Source organism: Phalacrocorax aristotelis, chromosome 2, assembly GCF_949628215.1.
Source record: "Phalacrocorax aristotelis chromosome 2, bGulAri2.1, whole genome shotgun sequence".
Lineage (NCBI taxonomy): Eukaryota > Metazoa > Chordata > Aves > Suliformes > Phalacrocoracidae > Phalacrocorax > Phalacrocorax aristotelis.
In genome coordinates, this window is record NC_134277.1 from 153008000 (window position 1) to 153033040 (window position 25041).

The following is a 25041-nucleotide window of genomic DNA, read 5'->3' on the forward strand; positions in this document are numbered from 1 at the left end:
GGGGCTTAACTGGCCGTCCTGCACGTGGGAGCGTTTTCGCTGTGCAAACGGTTGCAGCTGCACTCTTCATGCGGGGGCAACTTTTGCAGCTAAATAGAATTGTCAAAATGAGTTAATCAGCTTAGTACAATGGTTGCCAATATTTTCCATAAAACAATTTGCCTCCCACAAAGCCTGCATCTCTGTCCCATTTCACAGCACGGAGAAGAGCCGAAGCACCCCTTGGGCTGAGCATCCGGCACTCAGCACCGACCACGCTCTCCCCTCTCGCCTGGAAAGTGCCAGAGCAGAGTGTTCAAGCTGAGACTTTTGATGTGCCCTGGAGTGCTTCATTTCTCTGCAGTAAAACTCCACAGTGAAGGGAAAGCATTTTTCGTAATCAGCCCACAGCATTTGGTGGAGGCCGGCGATGACCATGCACACCCTTTCAGCCTTCCCCCCGCCATGGGTGGCTGAAGCTCTCAAGGCTTTGGTCATCTGGCTATAAAATTTTGCCTCTCTCCAGCTTATAAGTGGGCTCAAAATATTTTTTTTTCTTGTTTTATTTTTACCCCCCTCATCTCAAGCCTTTCCCCCACCTAGCCCTAATCCCCTGATTGTGCCCAGTGAAGACCAGGTGAAAGCCTGGATGTTGGAGGTGGTCTGAAGCATGATCCTCACCATGACCCTAAAGGCTGCCACCCTCTTTGTGTTCTTAGTCTCACTAATTGCTGCTATTTGTCACCATATAGCACAGGAATTGGAGTCTCGATAAGTGTGGAGATTTTGGGTGAGAAGGTGGGCCCGGACCCTGCTGTCACCGCTGGACTGGCCACAGCAGTGGACGTGTCCCAGTTCCTCAGCTGACAACCTGACGTATTGACTTAAATGAGTCTAGAGTTACTCATCGCTACATAGTAAACCTCAAAGAGGTAGAAAAAGAAGAGCTAAATGCAGTTCCAGCTGAAATGTAAAATAATGATAATTAACAAAGTTAACTCATTGCTTCCCATTCAAGTCTTACCTGCAGAAAAACTAGACTGAAACATATTTTACGAGACAGCTTGGTCCATCCTCCTGCCCTGCCACAGGGTCAGGATTGCTGGTGGATGCTTGTTGAAGCTGTTCTCCATCTCTTTAAGCAGTAACTATAGGCTTCAGCATCCCTGTTCCTAGAAATCTTTTCCTAGTGTCCAGTGTTCATCCTTCTTGCTGCCATTTCAGCCTGTTGCTCCAACACAGACATGAAAAGAAGTTAATCCCCATGTTGCCCTAGAACAAACTTGAGCAATTTGTCCTCCACTTTATCTCCTCCTAAGGCCAGTGCCTTGGTGCCATTTGGTTGAAGCAAAGCTGCTTAAACTTGAAAGAGTGTTCCTCACGTGCAGTTATTCTGTGCATTTCCCACTTGATGTTAATAACAGCAGAAGGCAAGAATCACGTCAGGTGCAGAAAAGCAAGGAGAAGGCAAGAACATGAATGAAACAAAGGAGTGCACAAAGGAGGAGTAAACCTCAGACAAACCGAGTCCAGGTGTTACAACACCTCACCCGTGGAAGTCTCACGCCATGCGCTGGGGCTCTGACAGATCCGCGCTTGGGTGCAGCGAGAGCGGAACGTCAGGTAAGCACGAGCTGCAGGTGGCAACCTCATGTCTCCCGAATACAGCATGTTTCTTTTGTACCAAGATGCCTGCTTTGTGCAAATCAATCCCAGCTGCAACACAATCTTCTTGGAAGACTTACGGTTTCTCTGCTGAGTTTCAAGGTTTAACAGTGACAGGTAAATCTAGTTCGGGACCTTCGTTGGGGTTTTCTAGGGTTGTACTTCATTCACTGGACTTCATTATGGACTAAGGACATTTGCTCACATCCCAAGGCTTTGCTCAGATGAGCACAGGTCTGCTCAGCTAATAAGGTCGCAGTTCAGGAATCTGATTTTTGGACATGGCATTGGATTCAAACAGCACGACCTGGGTCTGTAACCCTTGATAGCTGCCCAGGGTAAGGCAAGCTCTGATGGACCCACGGGACTTACATGGATGTAAAATAAGATCACGCACATTGCACCAAGGACTAATTGTCACTGGACGGAAAAGAACCAAAACACCAAACTGTACAACCAGTTGCTCCACTGATGACTTCTGAGTAACAACCTGCAACCCCATCCGTGAGATTTATAATGCAAAACCCATGCACACACATGGAAACTTCTTCTTCCACAGCATCAGTAGCTATTTTCTGTCTCCAGGGAGGAGTATTTCATTATCATGGTAGCTGCTGTTTCGTTATAAAGCAGATCTGATTTAGGTGGCATATTGGCTACAATGGAGATAATCTTAGTGTGCACAACCAGAGTAGTAACAATATGGTGCCACTGTAACACCTATGGAGACCCCAATGGTGAAGAGGACACATGACATAGAAACTGTTTTCTTTACTTGTATGATTGCTCTGATTTCCTTCAGCCTGAGATGTAACGTGCACAGATTTGTGCTAAACCGCAGCTTTCCCTGCTAACATATTCTTCTCACTGACAAAGTTTATGGAGTAGAAAGCTTTTTAAAGATAAAAACAGAATTTAGTAAATTGCAGCCCAATCACGAGATGTTACAATAAAAAACATGATTTATGATTTTTCTAGATGACTATTTATCTTGACTTTGTCAGTTACACTGCACACTATATAATTTCATTCTATTATTTTGTATTAAGCCCAGTATTTTGTGTTTGACCAAAACATGTCATCAGTCTCTACCTTACAAATGCGAGAACATTCAGAATTATGGCTGAAAAGGAGAAAAAAACATATATGGGAGAGCATAATATCATGCTGTATTTTCAGCATCAGTTTTTCTGAAAGCTACTTTATCTACTGACTTTTAAATTACTCTCGTGCCGTAAATTCTGAGAATAAATGGGGGTGGGATGGGAGTGAGACGCCATGCACCATAAACAGCCTAGTACCTGCTCCTTTTGTGGCTTGGTCCCCTTAGAGGATGCTTCACTGCTTACAAGGGCATCCCCAAAGTCTTGAGAAATAAAGGCAATGAAAGCAGAATACTTCCTCGTAGCGTGCAGTGTCTGCTTGCAGTCGTACCACACTAAATCTGGGGTAAACCGAGCCAAGCCAGTGCAGTCGGCCTGGATTTACACCCACACCCTGCTGAGCAGAACAGAGCCCTTTGCTCGGTCAACATCTTCTGTTACATCTATGAATACGCCACATTTACGTGGCACCTGCACCACCATACAGCAAACCACTGCACAGACCCGAAGTACCGCAGCTGGGGAAGGAGGTGTGTGGGTGGGTGAAAAGCTTTGCCCACCTTCTGGTGCTGGAAAACCCCCGAATGAGACCAGCCAGAATGTCAAGTGAGAGTGGTTGCCGGCAAAAACCTCTATTATATGTTTTCTTCTGTTCACGCAATGGATCAAGCCCTGACCTTGTTTAAATCAAACACAACACTTTTACTGTATAATAAAAATTCCATGTTTTAATACATCGCCATGCACAAATGAAGTCAAACAATGCAGAGTACAAAATTGTCAAATATACAAAATGATAAAGCAGATATCCAAAGCTTCCAGAGATCATGCCCAAAGATACCAAAAATTTGATATTGATTTTCATTTCATTGTTGAAAAGAATTCCTCCCTCCCACCCGGGTTTTATTTTTTGTGGATTTTTGAAAACAGAAGGAATTAAAGAGTAAATATAAAAACTGTCGGGTGGAATTAACAGTGATGGCCACTTTGTATACTAAAAATTAGATTGCATGATAATTTCTGTTTTGGGAGAAAAAGCACTGCTGTACAGATGAACACCTTGGATGCCTGGGGAAACGCACTGTACATCAAACAAAAAGGCACACTTTTGTCTTATGCCACCTCACTTGGCTCTGTCTTTAAAAAGTTCAGCCGCAGGAATAACAGTGCATTGCTTTTTAACCATTAGAGTGCTGGCATTTTCCTACATTTTCAACCAAGTTAACATTAAAAGGAGATCAGTGACTTAGAGCATTTCCTTGGTGAATGTAAACCAGAACAGACTCCAGAGGCAGCTGGACCAGACGCAACTTGCGGCTACAAGAGACTGTTTGACGATACAGCATGGCTGAGAGCTTGCACACGGCCTTTCTGCATCCAGCTCTCCTGCATCAGGCCTCCAGATTCCCAGGACCTTGATCCCAGCCTCCCTCACGCCGACGCACAAATGCAGCCTGGCATCTGGTTCCAAACACGGGCCACTGATTTGAGGGCAACCTTTGGAGACAACTCATGTGTGGCCATCATTCCAGCTGTCAGTTATCTGCTCTTCCCAAGGTCAGGTTCAAACAACCTCAAATTTAGCTCCTCAAAATAATAAGCCCAAATTGAGAGCCCCCTTTGCTGGTTTACGCTGCGCAGCCAGGCAGGGCATTACTCCCATCTTACCCCCACTTGTGAAGAAGAAATAATTTTGTGAGGCAGGTGCATACAGTTACAGTCCCTACAAGAAACCGAAAACAAAGCCCAGCACCTCCCTGCCACTTTCAGGTTCTGCAATAACTGTGAGAAAGGTAAAAATATGCCTCTTAACACTCACCAAGTATTCCAGCAGCTCAACACAAAGCAAAAGAGTCTTCTGAGAGCACGCAGCTTCTTTGGGGAAACGCTGGTCATTCCCATTGCCAGAGCACTGCCCTGTGCAGTTCACCTCTATTTCAGGGGAAGCCCAGTAGACAGAAGCAACCCCAGCTGGTGCCCTGAAACACAGGGTCCAATTCTGCACAGTAATGTGTCTCCTGCAACAGCTTCAAGAGAGGCTCAGCACGGCACAGGACACCGGGCTTTGCTTGCAGGTTAGCCCAGCACGGCCCCATTCCTCCCCTCATCAGTGGCACTGGACTCGGGGGAGAAGGCTGAGGTCTGGGTCTCATGCTGCGATGCTTTGCACAGGCTGGAAGCTCATGTCCCTCTGTGCTTTTCTCAGAAGAAAAGCAGAGAAGGAGCCTCTTATATACAAGGGATGCCGATGAAGTGGTAAGAGGGCTCCAAACATTTCTTTATCTGGACTAGTCTTGAGACCAAAGCCTGGCTTGGTAGGGAAAACTTGTGTCTGGATATAAAACAAACCAACCAAGTCTCCCAAGCATCTGATGGGGCAGACTGAGGTTTGTTTGTTTTTCTCTGCACAGCTTCTTATTGCTTACATGCAGTTTTGCTGCAATATCGATCTCCCTGCTTTAAAAAAACCCTGTGTATCGCTGTTTAATTTGGTGACTTATGATATTAAATAGATGAATTCAAGGCAAGTGCTTAATAGAAGTAACGTGATTAGAGATGTAACAACATCTATAAAGGATTTTCTTTTTCTGAAAAAGCATTTAGATATATTTGGAATTAAAATCAGAAAGGAGCTTTTCGTGTCATTCTCAGACTAAGCCTGGCTGTGTTATAACAACGCTGGCAATCCTACTTTTATGGCAGACGCAGATGTTTCACAGCCATCTGCAAGTTCAGCTCCTTCTCTGCCCAGCCTGACCCCAGACGTGCCTGTTACGGACCGCTCTCCTCCAGAGCTGCAAGGTTTCTCAGCGGCACGAGGACACTCGTAAGCCATCACGCACCGAAGCCAGTGACTCCGCAGAATGTATTTGACAGGCAGCTGGCATGTACCAATGCTCTTTAAACAATAAATCTAGACCAAACTAATTTTCTTAGGATTTCACACTGGATTAGAGCAAGAATCCCCAAAGATCTTTATCTTCTTAGCTATGGCCATAGCTAGCTCCCTTCTTGCTTCAGCTTCTTGATGTCGATTCAATACCAATTTGCAATAAGTATTGCTTTTATAGTTTCTCTTGTCTGCGTGAACTGTTTACTCTTTAAAATGTACATCCTAGTTTGTGCTGTTCCCCGCTGCTCGATGAAACACGGTAGAAGGTGGCTCTGACACTTAGTACTTGCCTCACACCCATCGACAGCGGTTTTGTAGAACGTGCATCAGACACCGAGTGCTCCTTTGCTTATTTCTAAGGTGCAACATTCAAACCAGCCAACGTTAATAGGGCCAATCTTGCAAAAACCCACCACGGGGAGCAGCTCTCATTACTCTGGGTACTCCCACTGAAGTCATTTCACTTCTAGGGCTTTATTAACTGGCTCCGATGGGGCTCGTCATGATGGCAGGAACAGTTTGCTGTCTTTGAAGCAAGGCATTTGTGTACCGTGTTCAGCTGCACAGCGATACAATATAATTCTCAATCACCACTGCAGCTTCTCCGCCAGTTGTTGAAGGCAGGAAAATCTGTTTCTTGCCAGCAAGATGCTACCTCTTTAATTAAGAGGCAAACCCACAGTTATTCCGTGCTCAGACTACACTTCCACTTGGCCCCATCATCTGAGTGCATCATTTTGTCTCAGGCTTTTATTAATGAAAGACAACAGACTTTCTCTGTATGTCCAAGGGTTTGTGTTGCCCTTTCTTGCCTGGTTTTCTTCCTTCAATTACCCACAGAAGGACCTTGCAACTGCAAGCAGACCTACCAATGTCCACACCAAATGCTGGCAAGCACAGCTCTGTTCATATAAGCTGTTTAAATTCAGAACATTTTCTGTGAAAAAAATGGATATAGGCTGCCCTGCCTTCCTGTAATATTGGAAACTTTAAGATATTTTTAATTTAAAAGTTTACATCTGATGATCTAGTCTAATCCTTGCATAACACACACCTAATAACCTCATCCAGTAATTGCCGCACTGAGCCTGGATTTCAGTTTGAGGTAGAGCTTATTGACTTAGAAAAATACTCTGCATACATTTAAAGACTTTATGTGATAGAGAACATGCCAGGTAACTAAGTAAGTTGTCTCCACGGGTAATTATCCTCCCTGTTGAGCATTTGCACTTAATTTCTAGCCTGAAATCTGTTTCCAACCAGTAGAGCACATCATTCCCTTTTCTTCTGAATAAAAGAGCTACCTGCCTTCAGACAGCACTTCCCTGCCCAGGTAGAAGATTGTGATTGCAGAGGGAGATCAAGTCACCTCCTCAAATTGCCTCTGATAAATTAATAGCTTGAGCTTCATTAGTCTGACACTATAATAAGGCCTGTTTTCCTGCCCTTGAATAACACTGGGAGCTATTGAAAATAATCTTTCCAAGTTGCTGATGCCCTTTCTGAGAGTGGGGCAGTTACCAAACAAACTGGAACAGCATCGCGGTTGCCAGGTCCTACATCCCAGCTGGCAAGAGCATCTCTGGGGCTGACGTTGAACGGATTATTTATCACACCTTCTCAGCCACTATGTTATTCCGGACGTACTCCCCATGCCTCTAAGTGGGACTTGCTGCCATCTCTCCTGGATTTCTGCCTTTGCCATCCTCCAGGTTACTCTCTACCACTGACCTGCCCCATATCATTATTTACCACACCCCTGTTTTTGTTATCTCTGGCGGTTGCCAACAGTAATTTTCTCTTTCCCTGGGAGGAATATTGAAAATAGAACATACTTTGGAAGGAGCTCATTAGAAATTGTCTTGCTGATGACAGTTTCATATTTATAGCTATTTTTTGTGATCTAGCCTGTAATCAGTTTTAATCCGCTTAATATGGACAATACTGATTTTACGTTGTGCTATTTTGTTCTTTATCAGAGTCAAATGATCTATAGGAGGCTAAGTCTAATATGCCAACAGAGTTTCTTTCATCAACAAGCCTTTGATATCACAAAGAACGATAGCAAGTTTATATGACATGATACATTTCTAGAAAAATCATTTGGAGGGTTTTATCAATTTTTAATTGCTTTAACAATTGTGTCGTATCAACCTTTCCATGATTTTGCCTAAGACTGATAGGAAGCTAATGAGCCTAGTTTTCTGGGTCAAATCATTCATTCTTTTGAATTATTGGGGTTTTGGTGTCATTTGAAGCTTCTTTGCTTTCCAATTCTGAGGAGTCCTAGACAAATTTTCCTTCACTTCTGGATTCAGTTAATGGTTCTACAAATTTAAAAATATGTTTGGATAGTTGCTGCTTAATATTACCCATAATTACTGATGGAGTAGGAGGAATTACATTTTAATGTGCAATGACTCCCTCCTTCTCCTGCTATCAAAGACAAAACAAGAGTATTTGTTGGCTTTCGCAGGTACTGTGAGTAGTAATCACTGTGCTGTGCCTGTTTAACATCAGACTGAGCTTTGCTACGATGGTATTTATTAGGATATATGTAAAGCCTTTGGTCTAATCTATTGGCCACTGACTTCCCATACATTTTTTGGCCTCCCTCACCAAACATCTACTTTTCTTACTTCCTGATTTATCCTCATGAGCCTGCCTAATCACCCATACATTATGTTGGTGGGGTTTTTTGCACTCCAGATAACTCTCCTGAATTTTACTATTGGAGGTTGCAGGTAATGCCGGTAGTAACTTCCCCTTCACTCATCAGTTTTAATTATACCAGAAGACCTTTTCTTTGTAAATTAAAATCTTATTGACCATAGTCTATATATACCAGGGCCAATTGCAGCACAGTCCTGCAGCAGGCGGTTCAAGGAGACTGATAGCAGAGATGTTAATTGTCAAAAGGGGACCAGTGTGAAAGATGCAGGATTTTGCTTTGCTTGCCTGAGACAATTTTGAATAACTGAGATCTTGTGGCTTTGTGGTGGGTGGAGCGAGGCTAGTTTTAGCAGTGACAAAAATAACCACCCCAGGCCTGGCTCCATGGCTGGCACTAATCAACACAACTCCAGAGACTTTGATGAAGTAGCATCAATGTAAGTCTGACAGGGCTCTGGCCTGGGGTCTTCCAAAAATTCAGGGCAAAACAAAACCAGAACTTTGTAATTTTTAACCATTTCATTTCCTCAATGACACTGCAGCTGCTCTTGAGTGACAACCCTTACCCTAAGAAACAGACAGGGAGGCATGTAGAGCATCACCATGCAGCTGGATAGGCAAAACCAAAGAGCTCGTGGAGCTTTTTCAAACTCCCCTTCTGGAAGGCTGCATTTCCCTTACAGAATAAATGGTGGGTGTTGAGGCACGGAAAGCCATGCAGATGAAAAAACCAAGGAACAAAACAGCACAAAGGGTGCTTTCAGCTGCAGTGTTTTCTGGGGCGAGCAATTCCTTCAGGCTTCTAGTGCAGGTCTTCTCGTGGTTTGAAGCACTTGGGATGGCTGAGTCTGTCAGCGTTTCTTAGTGGGGTCTGATGCTGCAACCTCTCTTGACACAAAGAAACCAGGGGAGCGCGGCAGCAGGGAGAGGCAGCGGGCATGGGAGGAAGGCTGCCGCTCTGCACAGGGACAGCAGTATCCTGATCGCAATACTGGTTTGTTTCAGAGTAACTAGTGATCAATGTAACGGCAGCACTGGCCTTTTCTAATTTATCTATCTCCACAGGACTGATAATTGCTGTTTTATGAAAATAGCGTTAGTCTCCTACTTTTTTGCACCGAACTAATGGCTCTGAGCATATTTAAATTCACTTCCTTTGCCAGAATAACTTATTCGCTCCCTTTCATGTTGGCTTGGCCTTTGGCACTCTCAACATAAATGATTTATTGACTAGAGATAAAGCATTCTTTCCCCTCAACTGTTCCTGCGACCCAGGCAAAAGCGGATGTGTCTGCTATTAATAAGGTGTTCGGCATAAAAAATGCAATAGACTTGATTGTCTGCACTCAACAGCCTTTCCGAGAACACAGTACCTGCCCCCATTCATAATAACAAAAAATCTCTCCCACATGTTTATTTATATTAAAAAGTTTTCAGAAGAATATGCTGGGATCCAGATAGTTGTTCGGTAGATGTAGAACAATTTCATAAATATCCCTGAGGAAGCATGGCCTACTTTGGGAGAATAACAGTGATTAAAAAATCCAAACACGATGAATAGTTAAATACAAGCCAAAAAGTACAGTTATTTCCTTATGGCTCCTGCAGACAGTTACACACGTGAAAAGTGTCACGGGGCTCGGGGGAACTATGCTTGGAGTTATCCACATGCACAGGCTGGCTGTAGGATGGAGACCTACACCAGCTTCAAAGGAGATTTGTCCGATAGGCACCTACAGCAGACTTCTCACCGAGTCTGGCTACACAAGGGTCTGGACTTGATTTTCACATTTCTCAGGGCCTATAACACTGCTTTTCTAGGTCACCATAGCTGAAATCCAGGGAAGCTTTTAAAACAAACTGTTTTAACAGGAGAAGTGCACACATCTAAATTCATGCCCATATACTGGAAGATGTTCAAAACTAACATTGATACAAAAAATGCTTCTAGTGGCTCTCTGCCTATTTCAACTTCTTCTCGTACGCCCTTTTAAGATAACACTCTGAGATAACCTCTTCTTTTACCATTCAAATTATTCCAGATTTTTTCACTAGGTAGTAAAATAACAAAATTCCTACTGCAGAAGTATAGCATTCTCCTTCTTTTTAAAATAATTTGTATCAAAGTGGGGTATTTTAATTGCTGTACCAACATGAAACTGATGTCAGTTGCCAGAGTGCATTTTTAAAACCTGCAGCAGAAAGAGCTGTAAAAATTGCTGAAGCTTACAGTGGACCTGTGCCATGCACACAGCCGGGTCTCTTGGTATCAGATTCCAACCTAAACCCTATGAAAAGCTCTGAAAAGTGCAGATGTTGCCATTGGCAAAGATTCTTATGTCTTAAGGAGAACTTTTACACCAATTAATTTCAAATTAGTGACCAGGATTTTCAGAAAGATAACGTAGAGCTTGCTCCTTTGTAATTATTGGGTGCTCCACTTGAAAACCCATGGAAAGACCCAATCCATTAGAACTCACTAGCGACTTCTGAAAATCTTGGTCATCAATAAAAATAATTTGCTTTTGGGCTGAATACTATAGAAATATCCAACATGCCGAATCTGAGGGTGGAGAGCTGAAACCTAAGCCCATACCCATCTGAAAAAAATTAAGCCTTAATGATATTTATCTGTTGGTTGTACGGGCACCCTCAGTGGTTAACCTTCCATTCTCTAGCAATGAACTGCACAATAGTTTTTAAGAACTATAATACAGGAGCTTCATCTAAAAAGGTCCCTTTGACTTCATTTAGCTGCACCTTCTCTCCATCACTGCATCTTCACCCCAGTATGTCCTCTCACCCACAGTTTGGCATATATGCTAACAGCCACTCTATAGTACCTATCCATCAGATTGGAGAGAGTGATGGTCTTTAAATACACAAAAAGCTACCTTTAATATTAAAGAAAGAAGAAAAAGTACATAAGTCCCCTCAGTCTGTTGATGGTATCAGTTCATTATAAAGAGTTTGTCAGGAAGGTCTCGATGTGAGGGACAGACACTAACTCCACTGAGTCCCCGTGGACGAAACAGTACCACAGCCAGCTGTGATACAGCCAGAGATGAGGCCAGCCATTCAGAGACTGAACAAAAAGCAACGCTCAGATTGAATGCAACAGTCTTGAGCCTGCTACAGTATATTGAAAGGCTTATTGGAACCATTTGCTTATTCCCAGTTCCTACCAAAATACTGTTTTGGATAGAAAGTGGAAAAAGTTAATGAAGAAGTCTGCCCTCTCCAAAGGGAGTGTCTTGCTCCTTAGAAGTGTAGTCTTACACTTTACCTTGTTCAGAGAGTTTGGTTTGGACTACGATTCCCCAGCCCTGCCCAAAACATAAATGGTGGCCAGCATAAAGAACTTGAATTTTTCCAGTTTATTCTGGTTTTATCGTAGACCAAACCCTGGGTCACACACATCTCTGAGAAAGGCTCTCTCCTTTGCCTTTCCCTTGCCAAGTAAGAAAACATAATGGCACACTAGAAATGAGAACCTTTGATATTTGGTGGATGAGAGGGAGAGCAGACACAGTGTCCTACAACTCATTCAACCTACCCTGTTCTTGGCTAGCTCTGTGACAGCTGTTTTCTAAGTCTCGATAAAAGAAGTCACACCTCTGCCACGTGCAAATCTATCTACACAATCTACTGTGAATTGGTGAAGGTATGCTAATAGTGGACTTCAGTTTGGATGCAGTCTCAGCACAAATACTGAAACCTATCCTCAGCATTTTAAAAAAAGACCATTATATATATATGGACTGTGCTAGTTCTGTGCAGAAAGCACATATGAAGTGCTGATATTTAACAGAATAGCAATAGACTGCAAAACTAACATATACAAGACGTTTACATTCCTATCAGGGTGTAATATTGTGAACATATCCACTGAGATTGGAGAATTGCTTTAAGTTTTTCCTAAAACATCATGCCATCTGCATACATAATAAAAGAATCCAGTAGTTGCCATGCTAAAACAGGACTTCTAGTAAAGGGCATAGACAGTCCCCTAAAGGGAACTCCAAAGTTATGCACAGTGATGAAAACTGGAAGAATTTTTCCAGCTAAAGGTCTGTCAATGACCATCTCCAACAAATTAGCACTGGGTATTATGTACCACATTTTTATGCCACAGCAAACCAGGTCTTCCCAGAATGTATCATCTTCAGTGGGCTGATTTTACTTCAAGGTTGTCTTCAATCCTCCACGGTCACCTTCTGGCAGTGCCATTTATTATGTGTTTTTTTTTTTCATGAAGGAAAGTTCACTTTCATATCAAGTGGCAGGACAGCAGCTTTAGAGGCTGGAAATGTTTACGGAGAGCTCTCTGCTGGGGCTGTAAGAAGCAAAACAGAAAACCAAAACCAGACAGTGAGTATAGAACAGAGCAAAGGAATTACCATGTATTTCAACTAAAACAAAGTCAGGTTTGGGCTGAGTAAATGTATTTCTGCTCTAAAGACAAACTACTCCTAGAATATATATTCTGACCCTGGTACTTTTTTAATGAGCTTCATTCATCAATCAAAAAACACAGTGCTTAATCAATTCCTCAGATAAACATAAAGCACAGACCAGCAACTGTATGATTTAACAAATCCTTACTGATTTTTATTGCCTCATGTGAAAGCACTGCTTACTCTTCCTCTAGTCTGAGTCCCAGAGAGCAGGCTCTTTGGCTTGGTTGGGCTTGCATTAACTGCTGAAGGCTTGATAGCCAAATGCTGGAAAGGCTCTGTCAAATGCTGAAGTAGGGGCTGATGTTCCCTCACCATTTCTGCTGGCCAAGATGGCAAGAGCCGGCCACTGCTCCATAGGAGATGTGGAAACAGCTCACCTACTTCCTTCCCTGCTTCAGACCCCATAAGATAATTAGGGGGGTTGCAGAGAGTTTCTCTTTCTCTACTAAAAGCAGTAAAGCACACTCAATTTTTGTGGCTTCCAGAAATCCCTTGCAAAGCTGTAAGGTGATAAGAGAGGAATACACGCAGGTTGCTTGTAATTTCTCCTCCCCTCCACCCTAACTCTTGAGATGCACAGCAAAAGGACAAGAGGTAATGGATGCAAGATGCAACAAAAGAGATCCCGTTTAGATACAAGGAATAGAAGTCTTCCTGTGAGGGCGGTCAAATTTTAGAACAAGTTACCTGACCTGGCTGTGTGATCTCCACCTAGGGAGGTATCCGCAACTCAACCAGACAAGGCCTGAACAACCACTTGGCCCTGTTTTGAGCATGGTTGAGTGGAATGATCTCCAGAAGTCCCTCCCAACCTAAATTATGTTATGATTATACATCTTCTGATGGGGATTTGTGTTGTCTGTTCCGCCTTTCTGAACAGGAGACGAATGCCCACGCAGGGCTGCTCACACTGAAGCACATCCAGTTGTTTATTCAGTATGTAGTCACGAAAATGCATATAAACCCATCAGAGGCTTATGCTAGCCTCTGGAGCCAAGAAGCCATGCAGAGGCAAGTTCACCATGTTATTTCAACTTGTTCGGACACAGCTTTGTTTCTCACAGAGCCCTCACCCATCACCAGTTTTACCAACCAGATCTCTGACCAGGGCAGTGCTGGGACAGGACTCATTGGGGTGGGCTTTGCACCCTTTCCAGCTGATGTCCTGCTTCTTGCATGAATGTACCTGTCTGTGTATGTGGGAAGAGCTGGATTGTTGGGGGTTTTGGGCCATATTCCAAATTGTGAAGCTAGTAGGATACTGATGCTGCCAAGGCAGCATTTACGTCAGCTGAAACTCAGGCTGGCAGTGGATTTCTGCTTTTCACTCCTTCAAAATCACACCCAGTGGGCTCTTCTCTGCGGGGTGCGGGCTGACTGGCTCTGCCAAGCTGTCAGTTTGCCCATATTTGCCTCTCTGAACCCCAAACCCTTGCAGAAATGGACATGAAGGTCTGATCAAGCAGGGGAAGGATGGGATGTTAAACCAGCAGGTACTGGAAGAATGTTGAATAAGATTAAAAAAACAAAAAACCCCATGCCCTGCCATGAGTACTTTATCCCTCAGTCTAAATATGGCCTATGAAATAGAGGAACAATAAAAACCAGTCTCCTTAGCTATTTCCTTCCTTATGTGGGCATATTCACCTGTTATGGTGCTACTTTTGATTTCTGTTTTTACAGCTGCCTTGCTTTTATTCTCCAAGGTTCTCTAGTGCCATGATCCCTCCATCACCTACCATCATCTACTATGTGAGATACCCACGTCAGTAGTGGCCTAAGATGCACATCTGGGACCCAGCAACTGTTTTATTCTGTGGAAGAATGGACAGGAAGGTGTTGAGCCTTCAGCTGGTCTAGACAGATAACTGACTGCCTTCCCCACCACAGAAAAGAAAGCAATGGTGACATTAAGCAGGTAGGAAGATAAAGGGTAAGTTTGGGGGAGGTTTTAAGCTTGGAGAGAGGTAAACTGGCACTTTACCTCAAAAGTGTTTGATTCCAGGTGAACTGGAGGATATCTCCGATTTGTGTAGCATCAGCAGAGACAGGCCTGACTCACAAAAGCGTAACTTTTTTTGAGGTTAAATAGCTCAGCAGCCACACAGAAGGGAAAATTTGAAAAGCTCTCCCAAGCAAGGGAAAATACCTTGCCTAGCCACAGAGTTGCAGGACTAAAATAAAACAGGAAACTGGCTATTTATATCATTTCAGGCCTCATGATTGCACTTGTACAGAAATTCCCCAATCATCCACATCGTCTAAGCTGTTGGGTTCTACTTGTGCTTAAGTCTGAAATTAGCCAACCAGCCCTTCAGACAAACCTGTGCACGAGGAGAAATGGAGACTGGTAGCAGCCTGAGCTCCACCCACACTGCAGAGGGAGCGCAATGGCTTTGAGCTATTCAGGACATTTCGCAGAGCCAGTATGGGCACAACCAGTGACACTGACCAAGGGAAAAGTCATAATTCCATTAAGCTCTGCATTTAGAACAAGCAAACTGAGGATTTAATGGTGATTTGCCTGTTTCTTCTCTTCTCACTAAGTCTTTTCAGGCCAGGGTTTTAGAAGTACTTATTCTTCCTCGTTACCTATAAAATTTTTGGTGCCCAGCTGGAGACTCCTCTAAGGACCCAGGTTTTTTAACACCACGTACCCAGTGCTTTCTGAAAGTAAGATCTTTTAAAAGGTATCACATATGAGCAGTTGTCTTTGAAAACCTTGCCTGAGACTGTAAGCTCTTGGAATGAAGACCGCCCTTTGCAGGGGGTTCATACGCTTACCAACACAACGGCATACAGATCTAATCTCACATGACATTTTCAAGAAGCTGCTGTAGAAACACAACAATAATTTCAAAGCCAGAGATGTATGTCGTTTTTTTGAGTACCTGTACTGTGTGATTCTTTCCTAACTGGGAAAGAGACGTATTTTTCATTAATTTTAAACACATGTTAATTCAGCTCAAGTTCAGTATTATCTATTTGTACATTTTCATAACTGAGGGATTCTTATAAGGGAACCAGGCATCTGTTACCTTTGCTAGGTTTCTTCTCCTGGAACTAATTTTATACTATATTTCTAAGGTCTGGACATTTCAAATATGGAATTATTATAAAAAATGCCTATTTCCAACATCCATCTACAAACTATACCTTGGGGTCTGGTGAAAAACTGCATTCAGCTGCATTTACTAGTACTTTTCCTGTGCCAGAAAGGCCAGAGGTATCTCACTCCATGTTTCTCATGTCACTTGAGACATTATAATATACTGTACACTGTTGCAGAGTTGTTGCATCTTGCTACTTAGTAATTAGTGATATCACTACCTTTGAAGAATTTTGTACACTGAAAAAATAAAATGGCTGGCAGCCCATTCGTAGATTTACCCTTTTCTTTATTGTTCATTGAATTATTACCGCTGAGGTGTGACAGCATGTTGTGTCTCTGTGAGGCTCATGGAAAGTAATGTAAAAATATCTACTTGGGGACACTTAATTGTTAAAAAAATACCTGCTTGGGGAGCTGCTGATCATGGTCAGTCGCTACGGTGGAAGGAGGAAGAAGGGTTAGCAGAGGCTGGGAAATGCTGCCATGGGGCAGCCTTGTCAGGGACAGGAACCATTTGCCCCACGTCAGATGAGACCAAAGTTGTAGCAGAGTTTGGTTTCACTCGATCACAAAACCATCCCATCACTGTTCTGGGTGGAGAGCAGCACCAGTTGTTTTAACCTCTAGGTAAATGCAGCTATTGCTGCACATCCTTATTACCTAACACGCTGCTGATAAGCAGAGTCAACAGTGCCAGAGATCTAAGGTTACCTCAAATGTTTGCACACTTGTAGCTAGCTGGAACCAGCACAGAGGAGGTGACAAAGCAACGCTCGCCAGCCTCCTCTGTCCACCTCCCAGCTGCCTCCTCTTGTCGGAGCACCCCTGGCTCACACAGGCAGCAAGTCGAGCCTCAGGGCTGTCACAGCCTAGCAGCCTGTGTTAAGCAGTGACACATTAATCAATAGACTGAATGCAACACCCAGCAGCTGAGAGAGAAAACGGAGATGTGGACGGTTTTTGATAAGACTGCCAACTTTCTTTTGATTCCCAACCAGTCATGTCTTGGTCTGGCTTGTCTGATTTTCCCCTCATTACTAAGACCTGGTAGCTGATACAGTCTTGAAGGTTATTTAATGTTGTTTGTCAAACACAGTATCAAGACAGTAGAAAAATACTGAGAGGGAAAGGAAGGAAGTCTCTTCTTGCTTTTGATTTCTGAATTTGCTTGCCAAGCAGGAGACCAAGATTTTAGTTTTGGGGTAGCTTGACAGAAAAGGTGGATCTATAAGTGCAACATCTAGAGCGTCAAACACAGTAATCCTAATCCCAAGCATTCCATATTTATTATTGAGGCCACGCAAAAAAATTATAAAAGCCGAAAATACATGGGATTAAAATACATGTTGCTTTCCCTTCACCCCTACTTTTTTTTAGGATACAGTTAGGACATATTTGTCATGAACTATGAAACCCAACCATAAAAGAAGACATTTTTTGTTCAAATGATCAGGGACATGGATGTATCATCACAAGACTCCAGGAGCAGAATCTTTAAAACAAACAGCAGCTGACACATGAATTGCTATTTTTGCAAAGATGAATTCAGGGTTTCTTTTTTTGAAGGCACTTCTAGACAACTTGCTCCCTTAACCAGGTACTCCTAATCCTCCTGGACACAGTTTTAACATCTGTTGATGCCATCACCATAAATATGCGACTGTATAAATACAGCACGTTATCTATAGAAGATCTCGTACAGCACGAGATCTACAGAAGAGAATGACTTCAGATGCAGTAAACTCCTTGGTGTCATCTATGTATTGCTACACTGCTCCCTCCCAGTGGTCCCAAGTCCACACAAGGGCTTTGAGGCAGCAGCTGGCATACAGCTTGCGCACAGCCTGCTCGGGCATGGCACTGTGCGTGATGCTGCATGACGCAGTGTGAAAGCCCTAATAAGCCATTGCAAGTACGTGGGTATGTGGGATCCTGGCTCGCTTGCAGATTCGCTGTCTGGATCAACAGCAAATCTCATCTCAGGGAAGGCTTCAGGGTGGCCTTCAAAAGGCATTTTAGACAGGATGTTCAGTGCTTCAAGACAGATGATGAACATTCACCAAGGTCAGGCAAATCCTTTCCCCTATATTCTGACTCCAGAGAAAACTCACTTCTTGCCTGTGATGCTGGGCTCTATAGCCTGCATCAGGCAATTCTGAGATGAAACATTCCTGGGAGAATGGATATCATGGCAGATGCTCTCAGCAGGTAACCTTCTAAAAAGCCAATTAGTCAGAGGTTATCGCAGCTGCTCTGTGGAACACAGTTGGTTCACACAGAATGGGTTGAAAATTTAGTTGTCCAAAATGTGTTTCACTAAGCTATGCAATGCCCTCAAATAGTCAGATTAGCCAACAGTCTCCTCATGAGTCAAGCACAACTCCAGCTTCCCTAGCAAAGCAAATCTCTCAGCAACTTTACTAGGTTGAACAAATGAGGACACACGTCAATTCTGTGTACAGATGATTTATGAAGGAATTTTGGTTCCTTGCCCCTTCCGCCAAAAATTAGAGTTCATGGTGGACAGCTCTAAAACGGGCTCCAGCCTTGCTCTGAAAAATATCTTTAAAGCATCTTCTGAACTTGATTTTAGTGTTAATCTGGAAACCTCAGAACAAAAATCTGTCCCAAGAAATTATGTCCTTTTTATGCCTGAGCCTAACAAGCACAGGAAAATTTCCCAAGCTTAAAAATTTGGTTCAAAAACCAGGCAAAATCCTGGAAGAGACTCTTTCTTCTTTCAGAGTGGTTCATTCATCCCTACTCAAGATGCTTCATACATCCCACCACCTACCTGCTGCTGCAGACATACAAAGAAAAAAGAAATGTGCTTTTGCATTCAAGAGATCACAATGATTTCCTTGAACTAACAAGCAGTGAAAATATTTTGAAAAAATACATGCAACCACCTTCCTGGTGTTTACAGCTTCTTTCAAAGAATTATCTTGATCTGCTGCACACTTACCCATGACTGTGAACAGCAAGCTGGCTGTCCACCAGCAGCCTTCTCTAGAGACTCAAATTATAGCAAACAGAAAAATTGAAAGGAATGTAATGCTAAGGAGTCTGATAGTCTTAGCTGGTGCTGTCTGAAATGGAAAATGCGTACAAGATTGCTGACTTTATGCCTTATCGTGCATATCTCTCACTGCCTGCCTGTAATCAGTTCTTGATCTCACAAGTCCTTGTGCGGTGCTCTGCAGGAAGTGAAAAAGGTTGTCACAGATGAATAGTCTTCCACACTCCGTGGCTCTCAGTAGCCATTTGCACTACACCGCGAGCCTTTGCATATCTATTGCTTTCGTCTCGAGAGACTGGGTTTTAATATGAAGCACCAGGAACTATGCAAACTGAGTGAACTTAAAAAAGACATGGCCTTAAGTGGTATCTTCAGCACGCACATAAGCTGCTTAACCACACAGTCCCCAGTGGCCTGCAGTGGTCTGGTGGCTGCTCTGATCATCACCTGGAACTTGTCCTTGCATTTTTTCTGCAGGACACTTTCAAGCCTACCCCATTCAGAAGCGTGCAGCAGCATTTGGGAACTAGTTCTGCCCATTATATCATCCTATTTCTTGCTTTATGGTCTTCAGAGAAATATGCATTAAGTTAAGAAACATAATCAGATGAAACCAAAGACTTCACTAGAAAAATAAAAGTATTATAGTAAAAGGGTTTGGAAACTCTCTGGAGCTACAACTTCCTTGCTGCTTATGCGGAACTTATGCAGGATTAATAGGTGGAACAAACTATCCACCTTTAGGGAGATATTCACTGTGAGGTTCCCTGAAATAAAAGTTTCCATTCTGTGAAGTGATTAACCAGCGAAAAGGAAAATTATGCCTACTAAAACCACCTAAAAGACTGCACATGTACACACACACATTTACCACAAAACAAAACAAAAACACATCACGAAGCCTACAAAATCAGCACCCTCCTCCCTCCTTAATTAGTTGAACAAGCAACTTATTTAGCACTTTGGAAGAATGAATTATGATATACCCTTTACCTGTACTATCACACTGTATTATTACTGTTTTTCCCAGAATCCCTGCAAGCACCAAACAATGCAGAGAAAGTGCATTTCAGTAGCATTTGGTACTTTGCTTTATCTTTGCAGTTCAGCATGTGACCCACCACCTTATTTAATGCACAACGTCCAACCCCAAACTGGAAAACACATGGACACAGCGTCCAACCATTTCACAAACAAAATATCTCAATTTCAAAATACGTCAGTGAGAAGACATCACCTTATTTTACAGTTCCTAGTTAGGCCCAAAGAGAGTTATAAGGTTGCGCTGGTGCTGTCTGTCCAGCTCCTGGCTCCAGCACCAAGAGCTTCAGGCCATCAGAGCTCTGCGGAGCTCTGAGTTAGGTGAAAACCCTACAGAGAAAAGGGGGTTAAAGGAGACTCCTGGAATATGCAGGCTGGGCCTGGAAGCTGCAGCTTCAAGAAGGGGTACAAGTAGGACCCTAAAGATGGCAAAGTCTGGGCTTGACCATCTATGCAGACTTCTCAATATGGTTTTAGATGATACCTTATCCTAATCCACCCCAAAGTCTGATTTTATCTGGCAACAGACCCTCACTGATTGACACCTGAAGGCGAAATCGCTGGACTGTCAATGTTCGAATCCAGCATGGCCCTCCACGGCCACTGGGTTGTCTAGAAAAAAAGCAGTCACCAGTTTATCACCATCAATCTGGTTGTGACCAGACTGAGGAACTCTCCCTAGCCATCATCAAAAAGGGCTAGAGAAAAATTAGCACGGTGCATACTCCACTACTGTTTTAAAAATCAGATCAAATCAAAGGCCCCTGGTCTAATTCTCCCAGCTGCAGAACCAAACTCAGGGAGAGGGAAGGTCCTACCTGAGGCAAAGGTCCCTTTCGACCCTAGGACCGATGCTGTGACAAAGCAGGCAGCTGAGCATGCTTGCTGCTCTGCAAGTCAAGCTTCATGTCTCTGCCTGGGCAGCTGGAAAATGAACTACACAGACCAAAATGAGTTACCACCTTTGAAGAGTTCCCTAGGTGATAATTAAGACTATATCTTGATGTACACACACCAGAGACCCTAGATTCCAGTAACGCTGCCTCTGCAACAAGGCTTGATAAATGAACGGATGGGCTGATTATATCAAAGAGATTCTTACATCAGGCATGAAGTCCAAGGCCTGAAATTATGTGGGCCGTATTGACCACAGAGCCAAGCAAGCAAGTTACTAATGAAAACAAAACAGGTATGAAACAAAGAATATCTAGCCAGCGTTCAAAAGGCATGAGATGTTCTGTCACTCAAGTTTTTAGGGAGTAATAATTAGCTCTGCAGGAACTCTCTGATCAGTCGCAAAATCTGCTTTACTCTGATTTGCCCCTTTCCTGTTACTTTGGTTTGGAGACTATCCAAAGCACCTGCATATTTTTCTGTCTCCTCTTGCATCACGCACATGTTCCTGACAACACAATTGCACAGAAATGTATATAAATGGATTCAGACCACAGTGGCTGTTCAGTATGCTTTGGAAATGATGCTATATCTGGTTGCTGCCACGCCAAGCAAAATGTTGTTTAATGTCCCCCTTTGCCCAGATTAACTGATATGAACCATGTCTGCAATGTGTTGCAGGTGGGCCCTGTGGGGCACATTACAGGACCTGCTGGAGTACTCCACATTGCCCTGGAGCCCTGGAAACCCAGCTTTCCTTCCAAAGGAAGGCCATGCCTTGGAAGATGACACACTCCCCATCCTCATCCTCACACGCAGACATCACTGGCTAGGATGGGCATCCAGCGCTCAGGGCTGCGACATGTTCTCAGTGCCGCAGTGGAGGCATACTCAGTAAAATCAAGGACAGGCCCAATGTACTTAGTGGCAGAAAATAATTCAGTATCAGGTAGAAATTGACCTTTAGAAGTCATACAGAAGGGCATCACCACACTTTAAACAGAGGGGTTTTGGGCTAAATATCATATTGGGAAAAAGACTTTCATTCATCATTTGGATTCATTGCTTGGAGAATGTACTGGTATGGACTGATGGATGCAAGATAGTGAGCTATGCAGCAGAGCAGCGACTCAGTGAAAGCCTTATCTGCCATATCACTGACTACTAGACTTCCCTTTGCTGTCTAGCTAAATAAATACATAATTGTTCTGCACAAAGTGGAGCAGCATCAAAGATATATACCCTACTTCCTTCCCACCTGGAAGCTTGTCTTTAAGGTTAGAGATGTAAATACATAAGCTTGCATGGACTTCTGAGATGAGCCAGTTAAAATTCTACAGGTAGCTTGATTAAAGCTAGCTGAGTATTTCCACACACAACTGCAGACAGCAACCCCAGATAAAAGCAAATCACAGATAGAAGTGCGATAGGAGAATGCATCCCTGGTGTGCTGAGCTGTGAGGAGTAGCACCCTCTGCAGAGCACCAGCTCACTTGGCTCTGAAGTTTGTGTAGTGGTTGCACAGACAAACTCAGTTCACCCATCCTAGACAGGCAACCAGTCTACGCTGGTTATCTAGGCTTCTTCGACAAGCACCGAAGAAAGACAGGGCCCTTGGAAGAGTGATGCACTCTACTTACGTCATACTGGATAAACGATTCTTTGGCATTCTTTGGATTCCTCTCTTCACTGATTACAAGAAAGCTGAACAATGAGCTCAGAGTAGGTATCCAACAATTAAATGGCAAACAAGAGGTGACAGGAATTGCAACTTAATGCTTAATTTGATTGTTACAAATTCCAATTAGCATGTGAAATGTAGATACCACAATGTTCAGGATTAGCATGTTTAATGCTTACATTTCTACTGAAATCAAGAACGATACAGATTCCTGTGAGGGATAAGAGCCCTAAATTCCTTTGAGGCCTTGCATATTGGAATTTGACAAGGAAATTACACACTAAATAATCTTCTTAGAAATTCATACACACAACTGAGATAATGAGATGCTTCCTGCAAACAATCCACAAAGTACTGAAGTTTTTTAGAGGAATTATTTACTCAGCACTATTGGTATCATTTTGCAGCTGGATAATTTACTGTGTCCATGCTGCCAAATTGTTTCGATTTGCCACTGATTTACTTTTCATTTCCACTTGCAATATATGAACAAATCGATGTCACAGTCAAGGAATTCACACAGGTAAGTAAAATTTGAGTAAACAAAAATAATGCCTTGTTTATTATTAAAGATCTTTCATATTTTATCTGTGGTAGGCAATTAGGTTGGTAGGAATTTGCAACTGGAGAAGTTCTACCATTTTATCTCAGGCCAAATAGTTCATTGGAATTCATGCACAGACAAACTTCTGTGCTTCAAAAATCGGGGAAATATCTAATGGGATGTGGTATTTCTCTTCCAGTGCCAGAAAAGCATGGATCCCAATTAAATTTTTGCTTCAAGGAAGGAAGTACGGAGGGAAGAATTTCTGCCACTGGATCATGAAACAGATTTTGGCTAGAAAGAAGATGGACAAGATTTTCAAAAAACCCCAAGTGATTTGCACACCAAAGTCTCATTAGAAGTCAACAAGACTTTGATTTCCAAGTTACTTGTGAAAATTTTCTCTGATGATTCTTACAAGTCTTTTAATATTTATCCGAAACAAGTGCTGACACATAATTCAAAAGCAGATCTGGGGCTGCAACAAGTTCTGGTAACCCCTCAAGACATTTCTAAAGCCTCACCCACAAGAGATTTGAAACTTCTGGCATGTCCATATGTCGGAAATCTTCAGTCTGCATCATGCATTTGCCTATTTAGGATAATTAAGGGTATGGCTCCATGAACACATAACTGCGAGGTAACTGGCATCTGGATTTACTGAAGAGCAGATGCTCCACTGTAACTGTCCATGTGTATGCCCTTACCCCGTGGTAAATGCAAGGCAGCTCGGTGCACGGTCATGGAAGAAGAGCATGCAACACATGTTCACCATGCACACTCGATCTTCTGGTTGCCTCACTAACTTGCTCAGGTAGCCACGCTGTCAGATTTGTTTTACAAGCTGAGCCACTGTCACAGACTGCCTAAGAATAAACACAGGCAGATCGTCTTTTGCTAAGCCATGTTTTAGCCTGTTCACTGCCACCTCCAATCCACCCTTCAAGGATTTTGTACTTGCTGCTCATCCCCGCTCAGGCTGTGCCAGGCTGGGTGCATTGTGAAGAAATGGATGCTGGCACTGGTCAGCTAGGAGGATCCATGCCCTAGTATTTTATCCAGATGAACCTCTAGGTTCTTGGAGTGGCTGTATTTAAACACTGTACTGATAAAATGCCTACATGGAATAAACCAATGCTATGACGTTGCAGCGACTGCAAACCTAAACAGGTTCCCTGTTAGAAAAGCAGTGTGAGATGTTCAGGAACTGCCATTTAGTTTGCCCTTCTGACGAAGCATTTTTCTCTGGAAGAGTCCCAGATTTCAGGATTCTAGAGTCTGATCCCAAAGGGTGTGGGAACTGAGAGTGCTGTAAACATGTTAAATATCAACTTCTTAATGACACTGTCATTCAGCTTCTACTTTCAATTCCGAGATTACAAAGAGAAATGATCTCACTTCACTAGGGTGTAACTACAACATGCTGCTACAGCTCAGGCCTCCCTGTTTTTTCCAGCTTTCTCTTGTTAGAGGATCCCATGAGATTACTGTATCTGCAGCCCTAATGGAGCATACTCGAGACATCTCTGTGATGACTGGAGCACAGCCTGCCAAGAACAACTTTTGTCTTCAACCTCTTGGTCCAGATTCCAGACCAGAAATTCATTCTAATGTCTCAGGAAATTACGTCTTCTGATATAGTTGAAAGGTGTTTCTTCATTGCACATGGATGTTCATAGCTATTACACAGACTAGGCCACTCCAGTGAGCACTTCTAAATCAACTGCCAGAAATGCACCCTGACCATCAGTCAGAAGTTAAGGAAATCTATCCATTCCGGATTTTCATCTTGCAGATACTACTGGCTTTATATAGAAAGAAGAAAAAACAACAACAACAAAAAAGCTTTTTTAAAAAGCCCCTTTTTGCTTCTGATTCAAAGTCTCAGGAATTCAAGAATTTAACTGGTAAACAACCTGTGATATCTCTGATAAAAAGCTAAGACTTCTGAACCAGGTATGTAATAAAAGTGATCCC

General features: G+C 43.0%; 1 protein-coding gene across 3 annotated transcripts in view; it reads right to left on the bottom strand.

The window, feature by feature from the left end:
- Positions 1-3447: 3447 nt before the first annotated feature.
- SAMD12 (sterile alpha motif domain containing 12) overlaps positions 3448-25041 on the bottom strand; it is a 177750-nt gene continuing 156156 nt past the window's right edge. For all 3 annotated transcript variants that reach the window (XM_075085647.1, XM_075085650.1, XM_075085651.1), the window contains one exon: positions 3448-12649. In XM_075085647.1, the coding sequence (XP_074941748.1) occupies positions 12610-12649 (40 nt within the window). In that variant the 3' untranslated portion in view covers positions 3448-12609. The remainder of the gene's footprint in view (positions 12650-25041) is intronic.